The sequence below is a fragment of the Cherax quadricarinatus genome, chromosome 30 (genome assembly GCF_038502225.1).
Source record: "Cherax quadricarinatus isolate ZL_2023a chromosome 30, ASM3850222v1, whole genome shotgun sequence".
NCBI lineage: Eukaryota > Metazoa > Arthropoda > Malacostraca > Decapoda > Parastacidae > Cherax > Cherax quadricarinatus.
This window is the reverse complement of record NC_091321.1, coordinates 30,532,839-30,549,371: the sequence shown is the minus strand read 5'-3', so window position 1 is coordinate 30,549,371 and position 16,533 is coordinate 30,532,839. Positions and strand designations below refer to the sequence as shown.

Below are 16,533 nucleotides of genomic sequence, written 5' to 3'. Positions count from 1 at the left end.
TAGGGGCAGGAGCTGGAAGATTTTCCAGACAGTGATCTATTTTCAAAAGCTGTTCCTGGAATTGTTGGGACGTTGCATCTGGAGGCTTGTGTACAACCACAATGATCAGGTTTAGGGTCTGGATCTTTACTGCCAAAACTTCAACAACATCATTTTAGACATTTATTAGTTCCGAGCATATCTGCGACTCTGTGAAGTACTGGCCAACCTTCATCCCTTTTGCCTATTCACTCTGTCGCATCTGTATTGGTTATAACCCGGGATGCATATTTCATTGTCAAAGTGAACTTTTATGTGGGTCTCTGTGAAAACTACGAACATTGCTTTAGACTCTGTAAGCAGACCATGGATGGAAGTTATTTTGCTGTTCGTTGTATATTTGCAAAGATGAATGTCGTCAGACTGGCGGTATTAGTGGTATGGGGAGTCTTTTTTTTTTTCCTGGCACTAATGTCTGTTGTTTTAGAGTGAAGGCCATCGACTGTGATTCCATTCTAGAAATTATCGGAGTTGGTGAACGATTTCTGTCATTTCTTGCATGGTTGCTTTTCTTCCTGGCGCTAAAAAAACCTCTCTCTTGAGTGGTTGTGGCTACCCAGGTTCCCCAACGGTCTAGATGTTTTGTATCTTCTTGTCCCCTTTAGGTGGTATGCCTGAATTGAAGATTGACACATTTCAGGGTGGAAAAGTTTACAGAAAGGAAGTCATTTTCTGAGGTGGTCAAAGTTGCATGTCCCATCTGTTTTTCCAGATATCCCATGTCTGCAGATACCTAATGCATAGAATTTGCATAGGCTTGGTTTTTGCTTGCCTTGGTTTTGCGTGGCTGCGTTCCCTACTGGTGAGCGTTTTCCTGTCTCATTTTTTCTTCAGCACTTGTGCTGACAATGGTGCCTTCGCTACTTTTTTCTGGTATTTTATCTTCACTATTTCTTGTAAACGTATCAAAAAAATATTTGGTTGGATTAGGATATATTTAATTGCGCTTGTTATACTGTTATAATAAGCTTAGGTAAGATTTCTAAGGTTCTTTTGACAAAATTATAAATTTTTACACTTCCTGGAGCTTATCTGGAGAGCATTTCGGGGATCAACGCCCCCGCGTCCCGGTCTGAGACCAGGACTCGTAGTGGATCAGGGTCTGATTAACGAGGGTGCACGTAAACTGACTTATGAACCACAGCCCGGCTGATCAGGTACTGACTTTAGATGCCTGTTCGGCGCCTTCTTTAAGACAGACAGGGGTCTATTTGCAATCCCTTTTATGCATGCTGGGAGGCGCTTGAGCAGCCTTGGGCTGTGTTGTCTCTTAGTGTACTCAAGGCCGCCCATCTTCTCACTGAGGGAATGTTGCATCTCCTGCCGAGTCTTCGAGTCTTTTGCTTTCGTTGGGAGTGATTTTCGTGTGCAAGTTTAGAACTGATCCCTCTAGGATTCTCCATCATAACATAATGAAAAATATATATCTTTAAACGTTTATGAGAAAATTTTAGAAAGGACTTAATTTTGAATGAGTTCTTGGTTTTACCTATTCGGCACGACATACATGTATATAAATATATATTTTATTTTTTTATTTATTAATACATCGGCCGAGTCCCACCAAGGCAGGGTGGCCCGAAAAAGAAAAACTTCCAGCATCATTTACTCCATCACTGTCTTGCCAGAAGGGTGCTTTACACTACAGTTTTTAAACTGTTAAGGGGTAATTGCGTGTACTCAGCGCGAACGAAAAAATTTTTGCCAAAAAATTCACAAATTCAGTTAATCTTATAGAAAAATAGCTTAACACCCATCCTTCAGAGTGCAGGCACTGTACTTCCCATCTCCAGGACTCAAGTCCAGCCTGCCGGTTTCCTTGAATCCTTTCATAAATGTTACTTTGCTCACACTCCAACAGCACGTCATGTATTAAAATCCATTTGTCTCGATTCACTCCTGCCAAATGCGCTCACGCATGCTTGCTGGAAGTCCAAGCCTCTCGCACACAAAACCTCCTTTACCCCTTCCCTCCAACCCTTCCTAGGCCGACCCCTACCCCGCCTTCCCTCCACTACAAATTTATACACTCTCGAAGTCATTCTGTTTTGTTTCATTCTCTCTACATGTCCGAACCACCTCAACAACCCCTCGCCAGCCCTCTGGATAATAGTTTTGGTAATCCCACACCTTCTTGTAATTTCCAAACTACGAATTCTCTGCATTATATTCACATCACAAAATGCCCTCAGACATGACATCTCCACTGCCTCCGGCCTTCTCCTCGTTGCAACATTCATCACCCATGTTTCACACTCATAAAAGAGTGTTGGTATAACTATACTCTCATACATTCCCCTCTTTTCTTCCACGGACAAGTTCTTTGTCTCCAAAGACTCTTAAGTGCACCACTCACCCTTTTCCCCTCATCAGCTCTATTATTCACCTCATCCTTCATAGACCCATCTGCTGACACGTCCACTCATAAATATCTGAATACATTCACCTCCTCCATACTCTCTACCTCCAATCTGATATCCAATCTTTCGTCACCTAATCTTTTTGTTATCCTCATCACCTTATTCTTTCCTATATTCACCTTTATTTTTTTCTTTTACATACCCTACCAAATTCATCCACCAACCTCTGCAACTTCTTTTTAGAATCTCCCAAAAGCACAGTGTCATCAGCAAAGAGCAACTGTGACAACTCCCACTTTTTGTTAAATTCTTTATCTTTTAACTCCACACCTCTTGCCAAGGCCCCATCTATAAAAATATTGAACAACCAAAGTGACATCACGCATCCTTGTCTAAGGCCTACTTTTACTGGGAAAAATCTCTCTCTTTCCTACATGCTCTAACCTGAGCCTCACTATCCTCGTAAAAACTCTTCACTGCTTTCAGTAACCTACCTTCTATACCATACACCTGCAACATCTACCAAATTGCCTCCCTATCCACCCTGTCATATATATATATATATATATATATATATATATATATATATATATATATATATATATATATATATATATATATATATATATATATATATATGCAAAACAACCACGCTGAAAGAATAGAGAAATTCTACGCGCTTTCGTGACTACTCACATTATCAAGGAACTATGAAAGTAAAGCATCCAAGGAAGCTATATAAGGGGTCTGGTCAACACCTCACTATCAGATCCCACAACGGTTAAACACCTGACGTGCGCCGACCCAACTGGATAGGTCCTTTGCACAACTCACCCACAAACTATTCTACCCAAGAAAATTTAAAAATTATTATTTGTCCAGTGTATTATTAATTAAATTCTTCCCACATTCTATTAATTATAAATGGATCTAATTTATATAAACCAAAGGAAATATTCATATTATTGTCAAAACTGCTTTTTATGAAACAAGATTCAATTATATTCCTGTCGATCATGGACTTGCTTGATACTACTTTCTCAACTTTTTGAAAATCAATTGGATGGTTAAAATCTCTTACATGAATAAATAGAGCATTGGAATCTTGTCCAGTTCTAATGCTATATTTATGTTGTTTAATCTTAGTTCGAGATTTTTACCAGTTTGACCCTAATAAACTTTATCGCAAATTTTACAAGGAATCTTATAGACACATCCATCAGCATTTTGGGGGGAATTCTTTATCAAAAGTTTTTTTTACTGTATCAAAAATTTTAAATACAACTTTAATATTAAAAGTCTTAAGAAGAGAAGGCATATGAACCAAGTTTTCATGGTAAGGGAGAACCAACATATTTTTAGTTGAATAAGGCTGGTTGTCCCTTTTTGGATTGTAAAAAGTATTTCTAGCAACTTTAAAAGATTTATCAATTACATTTCTTGGGTATTTTAAATCATTACCTATTTCATAAATTTTAGATATTTCCTCATTTATGAACTCAGGACTACAAATTCGTAAAGCTCTCAAAAACATTGATGAAAAAACAGACAGTTTGACTCTATCTTGATGCGAGGAATAATAGTGGACATAGGAACAGTTATTTGTAGGTTTTCTGTAAATTTTAAATTTGAATTCATTATTATCCTTAATAATTAAAACATCTAGAAAAGGCAACGAGTTATTTTCTTCAAACTCAACAGTAAAGCTTATAGACTGGGCTAAGCTATTTAATTTGCCAAGGAAATGGTGTATATCTACATTTTTGGGCATAAGACACAAAATATCATCAACATATCTCAACCATTTAGCTCTATTAGGGAGGATTGTGTTAAGCAACCTTGTTTCAAAAAATTCCATGTATAGGTTACTAAAAACAGGTGAAAGAGGATTTCCCATTGCCATACCAAACTTCTGAGTGTAAAACTTATCATTAAATACAAATTTTGCATCAACAATGCAAAGTTTAATAAGTTTAATGATAGTAGGAACTGGCAATGGTAAATCATAGTTAACGAGTTCTTCAGATAAGAAACTTAATAAATCATCAACAGGAACTTTCGTAAACAAGGAAGTAACATCATAGATGAGTTCATAGATGAGGAAATATCAAAAAATTTATGAAATAGGTAATGATTTAAAATACCCAAGAAATGTAATTGATAAATCTTTTAAAGTTGCTAGAAATACTTTTTACAATCCAAAAAGGGACAACCAGCTTTATTCAACTAAAAATATGTTGGTTCTCCCTTACCATGAAAACTTGGTTGATATGCCTTCTCTTCTTAAGACTTTTAATATTAAAGTTGTATTAAAAAATCTTGATACAGTAAAAAAACTTTTGATAAAGAATTCCCCCCAAAATGCTGATGGATGTGTCTATAAGATTCCTTGTAAAATTTGCGATAAAGTTTATTAGGGTCAAACTGGTAAAAATCTCGAACTAAGATTAAAACAACATAAATATAGCATTAGAACTGGACAAGATTCCAATGCTCTATTTATTCATGTAAGAGATTTTAACCATCCAATTGATTTTCAAAAATTTGAGAAAGTAGTATCAAGCAAGTCCATGGTCGACAGAAATATATTTGAATCTTGTTTCATAAAAAGCATTTTTGACAATAATATGAATATTTCCTTTGGTTTATATAAATTAGATCCATTTATAATTAATAGAATTTGGGAAGAATTTAATAATACACTGGACAAATAATAATTTTTAAATTTTCTTGGGTAGAATAGTTTGTGGGTGAGTTGTGCAAAGGACCTATCCAGTTGGGTCGGCGCGCGTCAGATGTTTAACCGTTGTGGGATCTGATAGTGAGGTGTTGGCCAGACCCCTTATATAGCTTCCTTGGATGCTTTACTTTCATAGTTCCTTGATAATGATATATATATATATATATATATATATATATATATATATATATATATATATATATATATATATATATATATATAAGAACATAAGAACATAAGAAAGGAGGAACACTGCAGCAGGCCTGTTGGCCCATACTAGGCAGGTCCTTTACAATTCATCCCACTAACAAACATTTGACCTACCCAATTTTCAATGCTACCCAAGAAATAAGCTCTGATGTGCAAGTCCCACTCAAATCCAACCCATCCCACTCATGTATTTATCCAACCTAAATTTGAAACTACCCAACTAGGTAGACTGTTCCACTCATCTACTACCCTATTTCCAAACCAATACTTACCTATGTCCTTTCTAAATCTAAACTTATCTAATTTAAATCCATTACTGCGGGTTCTCTCTTGGAGAGATATCCTCAAGACCTTGTTAATATCCCCTTTATTAATACCTATCTTCCACTTATACACTTCGATCAGGTCTCCCCTCATTCTTCGTCTAACAAGTGAATGTAACTTAAGAGTCTTCAATCTTTCTTCATAAGGAAGATTTCTAATGCTATGTATTAATTTAGTCATCCTACGCTGAATGTTTTCTAACGAATTTATGTCCATTCTGTAATATGGAGACCAGAATTGAGCTGCATAATCTAGGTGAGGCCTTACTAATGATGCATAAAGCTGCAGTATGACCTCTGGACTTCTGTTGCTTACACTTCTTGATATAAATCCCAATAATCTATTTGCCTTATTACGTACGCTTAGGCATTGCTGTCTTGGTTTAAGGTTGCTGCTTACCATAACCCCCAAGTCCTTTTCGCAATCTGTATGGTTAAGTTCTACATTATTTAACTTATAAGTGCTAGGGTTATGGACACTCCCGAGCTTCAGAACCTTGCATTTATCTACATTGAACTGCATCTGCCACCCCTCCGACCAAGAGTAGAGCTTGTCTAAATCCTCCTGAAGCTCCCCAACATCCACGCTTGAATCAATCACCCTACCTATCTTCGTGTCATCGGCGAATTTGCTCATATCACTAGTAATTCCTTCATCAAGATCATTGATATATATTATAAACAACAACGGACCCAAGACTGATCCCTGTGGAACGCCACTTGTTACTGATCCCCACTCGGATTTAACCCCATTTATGGACACTCTTTGCTTCCTGTCTGTGAGCCATGATTCGATCCACGAGAGCACCCTTCCCCCAATGCCATGAGCTGCTACTTTCTTCAACAGTCTTTGGTGCGGAACTCTATCAAATGCCTTACTAAAATCTAAGTAAATAATATCAAATTCTTTATCGTGGTCAACAGCCTCAAAAGCTTTACTGAAGAAAGTCAATAAATTAGTTAGACAAGACCGGCCTCTTGTGAATCCATGCTGAGTATCATTAATCAAGCTATGCTTATCGAGATGGCTTCTTATAATCTCAGCTATAATTGACTCTAGTAATTTGCCTACAATTGAGGTCAGGCTTATTGGGCTGTAATTTGACGGTAACGACTTTTCCCCTGTTTTAAAAATAGGAATTACATTAGCCATCTTCCACATATCAGACACTGCACCTGTTTGAAGAGATAAATTAAAAATATTAGTTAATGGTTCACAGACTTCCATTTTGCATTCCTTTAGAACCCTTGAAAAAACCTCATCAGGACCCGGTGACTTATTTTGCTTCAGTCTGTCTATCTGCTTCACAACCATTTCACTAGTGACTGTGATGTTACATAATTTATCTTCTTCTGATCCACTATAAAAATTAATTACCGGAATATTATTAGTGTCTTCCTGTGTAAAAACCGAGAGAAAATAATTATTTAAAATCGAGCACATTTCATTCTCTTTGTCAGTAAGATGCCCATAGTTATTTTTAAGGGGACCTATCTTATCTCTGACTTTTGTTCTATAGACCTGGAAAAAACTTTTTGGGTTAGTTTTAGAATCCCTAGCAACTTTAATTTCATAGTCCCTTTTAGCTTTTCTTATCCCCTTTTTAATGTCCCTCTTAATGTCAATATACTGATTCATAAGATGACCCTCGCCTCTTTTGATATGCCTATAAATTCCTTTCTTATGCCCTAGTAGATATTTCAGCCTATTATTCATCCATTTTGGGTCATTTCTATTTGATCTAATTTCCTTATAAGGGATAAACGTTCTTTGAGCAGCATGTATTGTGTTCAGAAAACTGTCATATTGATAGCTCTCTTCGTTACCCCAGTCAACAGATGATAAGTGTTCTCTAAGCCCATCGTAATCTGCTAAGCGAAAATCTGGGACTGTTACTGAGTTATCCCTACTATTATACTTCCATTCAATTCTACATGTAATTGATTTGTGGTCGCTAGCACCCAGTTCCTCTGAAACTTCTAAATTATTAACAAGGGATTCATTGTTTGCCAGAACTAAGTCAAGCAGGTTATTACCCCTTGTAGGTTCTGTCACAAACTGCTTCAAAAAACAATCCTGAACTACTTCTAAGAAATCGTATGATTCTAAATTCCCAGTCAAGAAATTCCAATCAATATGACTAAAGTTAAAGTCTCCTAGAATTACTACATTATCGTGCCTTGTGGCCCTAACAATTTCCTCCCATAGTAGTCTCCCCTGGTCCCTATCTAAATTTGGGGGACGGTATAACACACCTAAAATTAGTTTTTCATGCCCCTCTGAAAATTCTATCCAAACAGACTCTGTATGTGTTACTTCAGACTTAATACCCGTTTTTATGCAACAGTTCAAGCGATCTCGGACATACAATGCCACCCCACCCCCCTTCCCGATACTTCTATCTACTTGGAACAATTTAAAACCCTGAATGTGACATTCTGCAGGCATGTCCCGACTTTTTGAATTAAACCACGTCTCAGTAATGGCAAATACATCTATGTTAACTGCACTAGCAACTACTCTCAACTCGTCCATCTTATTCTTAGCACTGCGACTATTTGTGTAATAAATATTTAATGACCCTCCTATCTCTTTACCCTTCCTGCTCCTTTCTGTTATTCCACTAAACCTATTACTGTCATTGTCAATTAGTGCCACTGGCTTTCCAATATCCTCCTCATTTTGCCTATTACTAGTTCTCCTAGTACTCATGTTACTACCCTGCGACTTCACAGTTTTCCCGCCAAAACCCATACCACTAACTATTCCTAGTTTAAAGACCTAACAGCTCCCTCCACTGCGTTGGCCAGTGCTCCCACCCCACACCTAGACAAGTGAACCCCATCCCTGGCATACATGTCATTTCTGCCATAGAAGAGGTCCCAGTTGTCAATGAATGTTACCGCATTTTCCTTACAGTATTTGTCCAGCCAGCAATTGACACCAATTGCTCTGGACAACCATTCATTTCCAACTCCTCTCCTTGGCAAAATGCCACATATGACAGGTTTCCCACCCTTCTTCCTAATTATCTCTATTGCTGACCTATACCTGCTAATCAGGTCCTCACTCCTACGTCTGCCAACATCGTTGCCTCCAGCACTGAGACAGATAATAGGATTGCTCCCATTACCTCTCATGATGTCATCCAGACGGCTAACAATATCCTTCATCCCAGCCCCAGGAAAACACACTCTCTGCCTCCTACTCCTATCCTTTAAACAGAATGCCCTATCCATGTACCTAATCTGGCTATCCCCAACAACAACAATGTTTTTACCTTCCTTGGCGTCGTCCGTAGTGATGCTCCGAGTAGTCGACTCACATTCGCCAGGTAGCATTACACCACTTGTAGAATTCGTCATGGCGTTCTCGATGGTCTTCGTTGGGGTTTCTAGGGATGTCTCACTCACGTCTGCCAATGCTTCCTTGGTGCTCGTTGTGGCATTCCCAGTAGAACACTCACATTCGTCAGGTAGCACCGAGAATGAGTTGGAAGTTTCCACGGCAGTCTTCTGGTTTCTCGTTGTTTCTGCCTCTCCAACCGTTTTCTTAATCTTCAGCTTGGTTCCATGTTGCCCGGCCACTGACCAAGCTCCCCTCTTAACCTGGGGACTCACAACAGGAGGATTACTACGAATCCTCTTGTTCTCCTCCATTAATCGCCGTATCTCCAGTTTAGCAACTCTGAGTTCTTCTCTCAGCTGCTGGTAAAGCTGCTCAAGAGAGGGCATCCTGGTTCAGATTCACAGAGAGCACACAAACAGGTCTTCACAGAGCTAAGTACACGTCACCACTGTGCTAAGTACACGTCACAAGATCACAGTAAACAGGTGATTTCAGAATATGCAAAACAACCACTCTGAAAGAATAGAGAAATTCCAAGCGCTTTCGTGGCTACTCACATTATCAAGGAACAATGAAAGTAAAGCATCAAAGGAAGGTATATAAAGGGTCTAGACCACACCTCACTATCAGATCCCACAACAAAGAAACACCTGATGCACGACTCATAAGAAAGGGAACACTGCAGCAGGCCCACCGGCCCAACTAGACAGGTCCTTCACACAACCCACCAACAAACTATTCTACCCAAGAAATAAGAATTTTAAAAATTATTATTTGTCCAATGTATTATTAAATTCTATTAATTCTATTAATTCTATTAATTATAAATGGATCTAATTTATATAAACCAAAGGAAATATTCATATTATTGTCAAAACTGCATTTTATGAAACAAGATTCAATTATATTCCTGTCGACCATGGACTTGCTTGATACTACTTTCTAAACTTTTTGAAAATCAATTGGATGGTTAAAATCTCTCACATGAATAAATAGAGCATTGGAATCTTGTCCAGTTCTAATGCTATATTTATGTTGTTTTAATCTTAGTTCGAGATTTTTACCAGTTTGACCGTAATAAACGTCATCGCAAATTTTGCAAGGAATCTTATAGACACATCCATCAACATATTTTTAGTTGAATAAGGCTGGACAACCAGCCTTATTCAACTAAAAATGTGTTGGTTCTCCTTTACCATGAAAACTTGCTTGATATGCCTTCTCTTCTTAAGACTTTTAATAATTAAGTTGTATTCAAAAATCTTGATACAGTAAAAAAACTTTTGATAAAGAATTCCCCTCAGAATGCTGATGGATGTGTCTATGAATATTTCCTTTGGTTTATATAAATTAGATCTATTTATAATTAATAGAATTTGGGAAGAATTTAATATATTGGACAAATAATAATTTTTAAAATTCTTATTTCTTGGGTAGAATAGTTTGTTGGTGGGTTGTGTGAAGGACCTGTCTAGTTGGGCCGGCGGGCCTGCTGCAGTGTTCCCTTTCTCATGAGTCGCACGTCAGGTGCTTCTTTGTTGTGGGATCTGATATATATATATATATATATATATATATATATATATATATATATATATATATATATGTATATATATATATATATATATATATATATATATATATACATATATATATATGTGTATATATATATGTGTGTGTGTGTAGATAGATAGATGTAGATAGATGGATTTAGAAGACATTACATTAATGCTGACAAATTGATATATTTAAGTCTAGTGGCCCACCTAGGTATTATCATTTCCGTCATTTCATCATTTAGTATCCTTTTTAAGATTATACTGAAAATGTTTACTAGAGACAGTGCAAGTTATAGAGAGGAAATATTTTGGTATTCCCTACTTCAGCAATGGTAGAAAATGTTGAATTCCTGATCCTTCATTTATCTATACCAGATGTTTGAGAATGTACACATATTTGAGCCAGAGGAGAGATTCAGTATTTGAAGTCTTCGTTACAGGTGGACATTATTCCTCTAGCAAAGATCTGGACAGGAGATCAACAGTAGAGCTGTAGAAGACATCCTCTATAACATAATATTTTCTACAACTCCGTTCGTAACCTCTGGCCCAAATCTTAGACATGACCTACTTCCACTAGTGGGTTCCACCCACCTTTGACGACGTCTTCTGTTGCTTCACCTTTCCTCTGGTTCCACTATTTAAGTCCCCATCTTCATGCAGATGCTTTAGATTTATCAAAACTATTCCCGCTTTTTCCAGTTTACATTCTCAGTAATGGATAGAGAAAGTTGCTGGTTGACAAAACATCTGATCAGTTAAGTTAAGCAGGTGTTGCAAATGCATCTTCTTAATTAGCTTGTCAGTATTGGATGTCATTAATATAATGACTGATGTCTGACACTGGATATAAATTTTATTTTGTTACTGAGAATATTTTCTAAAACTGTATTTCTAACCACTGGTTCAACTCTTGGTTATGATATATTAACAGTAGTGGGTCCCACTCATTTTTAATGGTGTTTTTAAATGCTGCACTCTCTGGCACCATTATATAAGTCATGCATGTGTTTTAGACGTAACAACACTACAGACTGAACACCTTCTATCAAGGCTAAGGGACTGATCCCCTCAACATTACGTCTCCACTTCATCCACTGTCTCCAGTGTTGGACTGAAAAGGCTTATGGTTATTTAAACGTCTCATATATAAAGAAACTCAAAACTGCATATGTCTTATTCATCAAATATTACAATCTCCAGCATAAACTAAATTTGAGCAATGTTGTTAAATTCATGGAAATAAATACTCGCCTAATTATTCTTAGTACAAGTATTAAACCAGATCAATTCCTTAGCATGTCAATGCTGCTTAATTTTTTACTTAATTGACAAACTTACGGTCGTGACCTTTTTAAGTCATGAAAAATGCTCAGCGGTTTGAGTAGGATTTTTCACTGACTGAAAAAATTTGGATGACAAATTAAAAGTTTTGTTAAAATCTGGGTAACAAATTGTTAAAGAAAATTTTGGAGACAAAGTTAGGCAAAATATTTGGCTATTTAACTAATACAGTTTGCTGCCTCATTTGTCTGATATCTTACAAATTTTCAAAAAACTTTTAAATCATATTTTAACAGCACTCACTCATTTTTTAAATATTCAAGTGATGCCAGTGAAGTGTTGTTAATTTTAGAAATATGAGCTTCTTTCCTTGGATCAAACCTTATTACCTAAAGTTGCCTAGGCGCTGTTTGACCCTTTTGTATCAAGTGCTTTTCCATGAATATAATAAAATTAATTTAATGTTCTTGACAATAACTTAAGCTTTTGATATATTTTTGTTTCAGTGATCAGTCTATATGGTACTTCAGGTGTTGTTCCAGTCGTAAGAAGACGTCAACACTTGAAGCAGATGTTGCTGACGTCAACACTTGAAGCAGATGTTGCTGACGTCAACACTTGAAGCAGATGTTGCTGACGTCAACACTTGAAGCAGATGTTGCTGCAGATGATGTTTGAATACAAACCTTGTAGTAAACCTAAGAGTAAATCTTGTAGTAAATCTTGTAGGAAACCTCGTAGTAAGCCTGGTAGTAAACCTTGTTGTAAACCTTGTAGTATAGTTTGTAATTAGCAGCATGTCAGATAACAATAGTTTACAAAGAAAATGTTTTTTTGTTCACAGCTGTGTATATATATATATATATATATATATATATATATATATATATATCTATATATATATATATATATATATATATATATATATATATATATATATATATATATATATATATATATACAGTTGATAACACTTTTCGCCGTCTCGTTGCCAAAGCAGCAGTAAGAAACATTCGCCTAGAAGCTGCCAGTTTACTCCAGCCATATCGACTGGGCTTTGGGGTCTCTCAAGGCAGTGAAGCTGCAGCTCAAGCGGCAAGGGCCTACATCAGGGACCTACCAGAAGACAAGGCCGTCCCTGTACTCTCCCAGTGCAGTCCTACACCCATCCTGTACTCTCTCAGAGCAGTCCTACACCCATCCTGTACTCTCCAAGAGCAGTCATACACCCATCCTGTACTCTCCCAGAGCAGTCCTACACCCATCCTGCACTCTCTCAGAGCAGTATTACACCCATCCTGTACTCTCTCAGAGCAGTCCTACACCCATCCTGTACTCTCTCAGAGCAGTCCTTCACCCATCCTGCACTCTCCCATAGCAGTCTTACACCCATCCTGTACTCTCACAGAGCACTCATACACCCATCCTGTACTCTCCAAGAGCAGTCCTACACCCATCCTGAAGTCTCCCAAAACAGTCCTACACCCATCCTGTACTCTCCCAGAGAAGACCTGTTCCAATCCTGAACTATCCCAGAGCAGTCCTACGCCCTTAATGTACTCTCTCAGAGTAGTCCTAAAAACATTCTGTACTCTCCCAGAGCAGTCCTACACCCATCCTTTACTCTTCCAGAGCAGACCTACACCCATCCTGTACTCTCTAAGAGCAGTTCTACACCCATCCTGTACTCTCCCAGAGAAGTCCTACACCCATCCTCTACTCTCCCAGAGCAGTCCTAAACCCATTCTTTACTCTCCATGAGCAGTCCTACGCCCATCCTGTACTCTCTCACAGCAGTCCTACACCCATCCTGTTCTCTCCCAGAGCAGTCCTACACCCTTCCTGTAATCTCCCAGAGCAGTCCTACACCCATCCTGTACTCTCTCAGAGCAGTCCTTCACCCATCCTTTACTCTTCCAGAGCAGACCTACACCCATCCTGTACTCTCTCACAACAGTCCTACACTCATCCTGAACTCTCCCAGAGCAGTCCTACACCTATCCTGCACTCTCCCAGAGCAGTCCTACACCCATTCCGCACTCTCCCAGAGCAGTCCTACATCTATCCTGCACCCTCCCAGAGCAGTCCTACAATCATCCTGTACTCTCCCAGAGCAGTCCTACACACATCCTGTACTCTCCCAGAGCAGTCCTACACCCATCCTGCACTCTCCAATAGCAGTCTTACACCCATCCTGTACTCTCCCAGAGCAGTCCTACACCCATAATGTACTCTCCCAGAGCAGTCCTACACCCATCCTGCACTCTCCCAAAGCAGTCCTACACCCATCCTCTACTGTCCCAGAGCAGTCCTACACCCATCCTGTACTCTCCCAGAATAATCATACACCCATCCTGAACTCTCCTAGAGCAGTCCTACACCCATCCTGCACTCTCCCAGAGCAGTCGTACACCCATCCTGCACTCTCCCAGAGCAGTCCTCCACCCGTCCTGCACTCTCCCAGAGCAGTCTTACGCCAGGCCTGTGCTCTCCCAGAGGAGTCCTACACCCATCCTGCACTCTCTAAGAGCAGTCCTACACCCATCCTGTACTCTTTCAGAGCAGTCCTACACCCATCCTGTACTCTCTCAGAGCAGTCCTTCACCCATCCTGTACTATCCCAGAGCAGTCCTACACATATCCTGCACTCTCCCATAGCAGTCTTACACCCATCCTGTACTCTCCCAGAGCACTCATACACCCATCCTGTACTCTTCCAGAGCACTCCTATACCCATCCTGCACTCTCCCAAAGCAGTCCTACACCCATCTTGTACTGTCCCTGAGCAGTCCTACACCCTTCCTCTACTCTCCCAGAGCAGTCCTACATCCATCCTGAACTCTCCCAGAACAATCCTAAACCCATCCTGCACTCTCCCAGGGCAGTCCTACACCCATCCTGCACTCTCCGAGAGCAGTCCTACATCTATCATGCACCCTCCCAGGGCAGTCCTACAAACATCCTGTACTCTCCCAGAGCAGTCCTACACCCATCCTGCACTCTCTCAGAGCAGTCCAACACCCATCCTGTACTCTCTCAGAGCAGTCCTACACCCATCCTGTACTCTCTCAGAGCAGTCCTACACCCATCCTGTACTCTCCAAGATCAGTCCTACACCCATCCTGCACTCTCCAATTGCAGTCTTACACCCATCCTGTACTCTCCCAGAGCAGTCCTATACCCATCCTGTACTCTCCCAGAGCAGTCCTTCACCCATCCTGCACTCTCCCAAAGCAGTCCTACTCCCATCCTGTACTGTCCCAGAGCAGTCCTACACCCGTCCTGTACTCTCCCAGAGCAGTCCTGCACCCATCCTGAACTCTCCCAGAGCAGTCCTACACCCATCCTGCACTCTCTCAGAGCAGTCCTTCACCCATCCTGTACTCTCTCAGAGCAGTTCTACACCCATCCTGTGCTCTCTCAGAGCAGTCCTACACCCATCCTGCTCTCTCTCAGAGCAGTCGTACACATATCCTGTACTCTCTCAGAGCAGTCATACACCCATCCTGTACTCTCTCAGAGCAGTCCTACGCCCATCCTGCACTCCCCCAGAGCAGTCCTACATCCATCCTGTACTCTCCCAGAGCAGTCCTTCTCCCATCCAGTCCTCTCTCACAGCAGTCCTACACACATCCTGTAGACTCCCAGGGCAGTCCTACACCCATCCTGTGCTTTCCCAGAACAGTAATACACCCGTCCTGTACTCTCCCAGAGCAGTCCTACACCCAAGCTGTGTTCTCCCAGAGCAGTCCTACACCTATCCTGTACTCTCCCAGAGCATTCCTACACCCATCCTGTACTCTCCCAGAGTAGTCCCAGACCCATCCTGTGCTCTTCCTAAGCAGTCCTTCACCCATCCTGTACTCTCCCAGAGCAGTCCTACACACATCCTGTACTCTCTCAGAGCAGTCCTACACCCATCCTGCACTCTCCCATAGCAGTCTTACACCCATCCTGAACTCTCCCAGAGCAGTCCTACACCCATCCTTTACTCTCCCAGAGCAGTCCTACACCCATCCTGCACTCTCCCAAAGCAGTCCTACACCCATGATCTACTGTCCCAGAGCAGTCCTACACCCATCATGTACTCTCCCAGAATAATCCTACACCCATCCTGAACTCTCCCAGAGCAGTCCTACACCCATCCTGCACTCTCCCAGAGCAGTCCTACACCCATCCTGCACTCTCCCAGAGCAGTCCTACACCCATCCTGCACTCTCCCAGAGCAGTCTTACGCCAGGCCTGTGCTCTCCCAGAGGAGTCCTACACCCATCCTGCACTCTCTAAGAGCAGTCCTACACCCATCCTGTACTCTCCCAGAGCAATCATACACCCATCCAGTACTCTCCAGAGCAGTCCTACACCCATCCTGCACTCTCCCAAAGCAGTCCTACACCCTTCCTGTACAGTCCCTGAGCAGTCCTAAACCCATCCTGTACTCTCCCAGAGCAGTCCTACACCCATCCTGAACTCTCCCAGAACAGTCCTAAACCCATCCTGCACTCTCCCAGGGCAGTTCTACACCCATCCTGCACTCTCCCAGAGCAGTCCTACATCTATCATACACCCTCCCAGAGCAGTCCTACAATCATCCTGTACTCTCCCAGAGCAGTCCTACACCCATCCTGCACTCTCTCAGAGCAGTCCAACACCCATCCTGTACTCTCTC

General features: G+C 40.4%; 1 protein-coding gene across 1 annotated transcript in view; it reads left to right on the top strand.

Moving 5' to 3' along the window:
* LOC128687055 (organic cation transporter protein-like) overlaps positions 1-12,458 on the top strand; it is a 227,022-nt gene extending 214,564 nt beyond the window's left edge. Inside the window, exon 11 of the mRNA XM_070090122.1 lies at positions 12,371-12,458. Within this exon, the coding sequence (XP_069946223.1) occupies positions 12,371-12,458 (88 nt within the window). The remainder of the gene's footprint in view (positions 1-12,370) is intronic.
* The last annotated feature ends 4,075 nt before the right edge of the window (positions 12,459-16,533 follow it).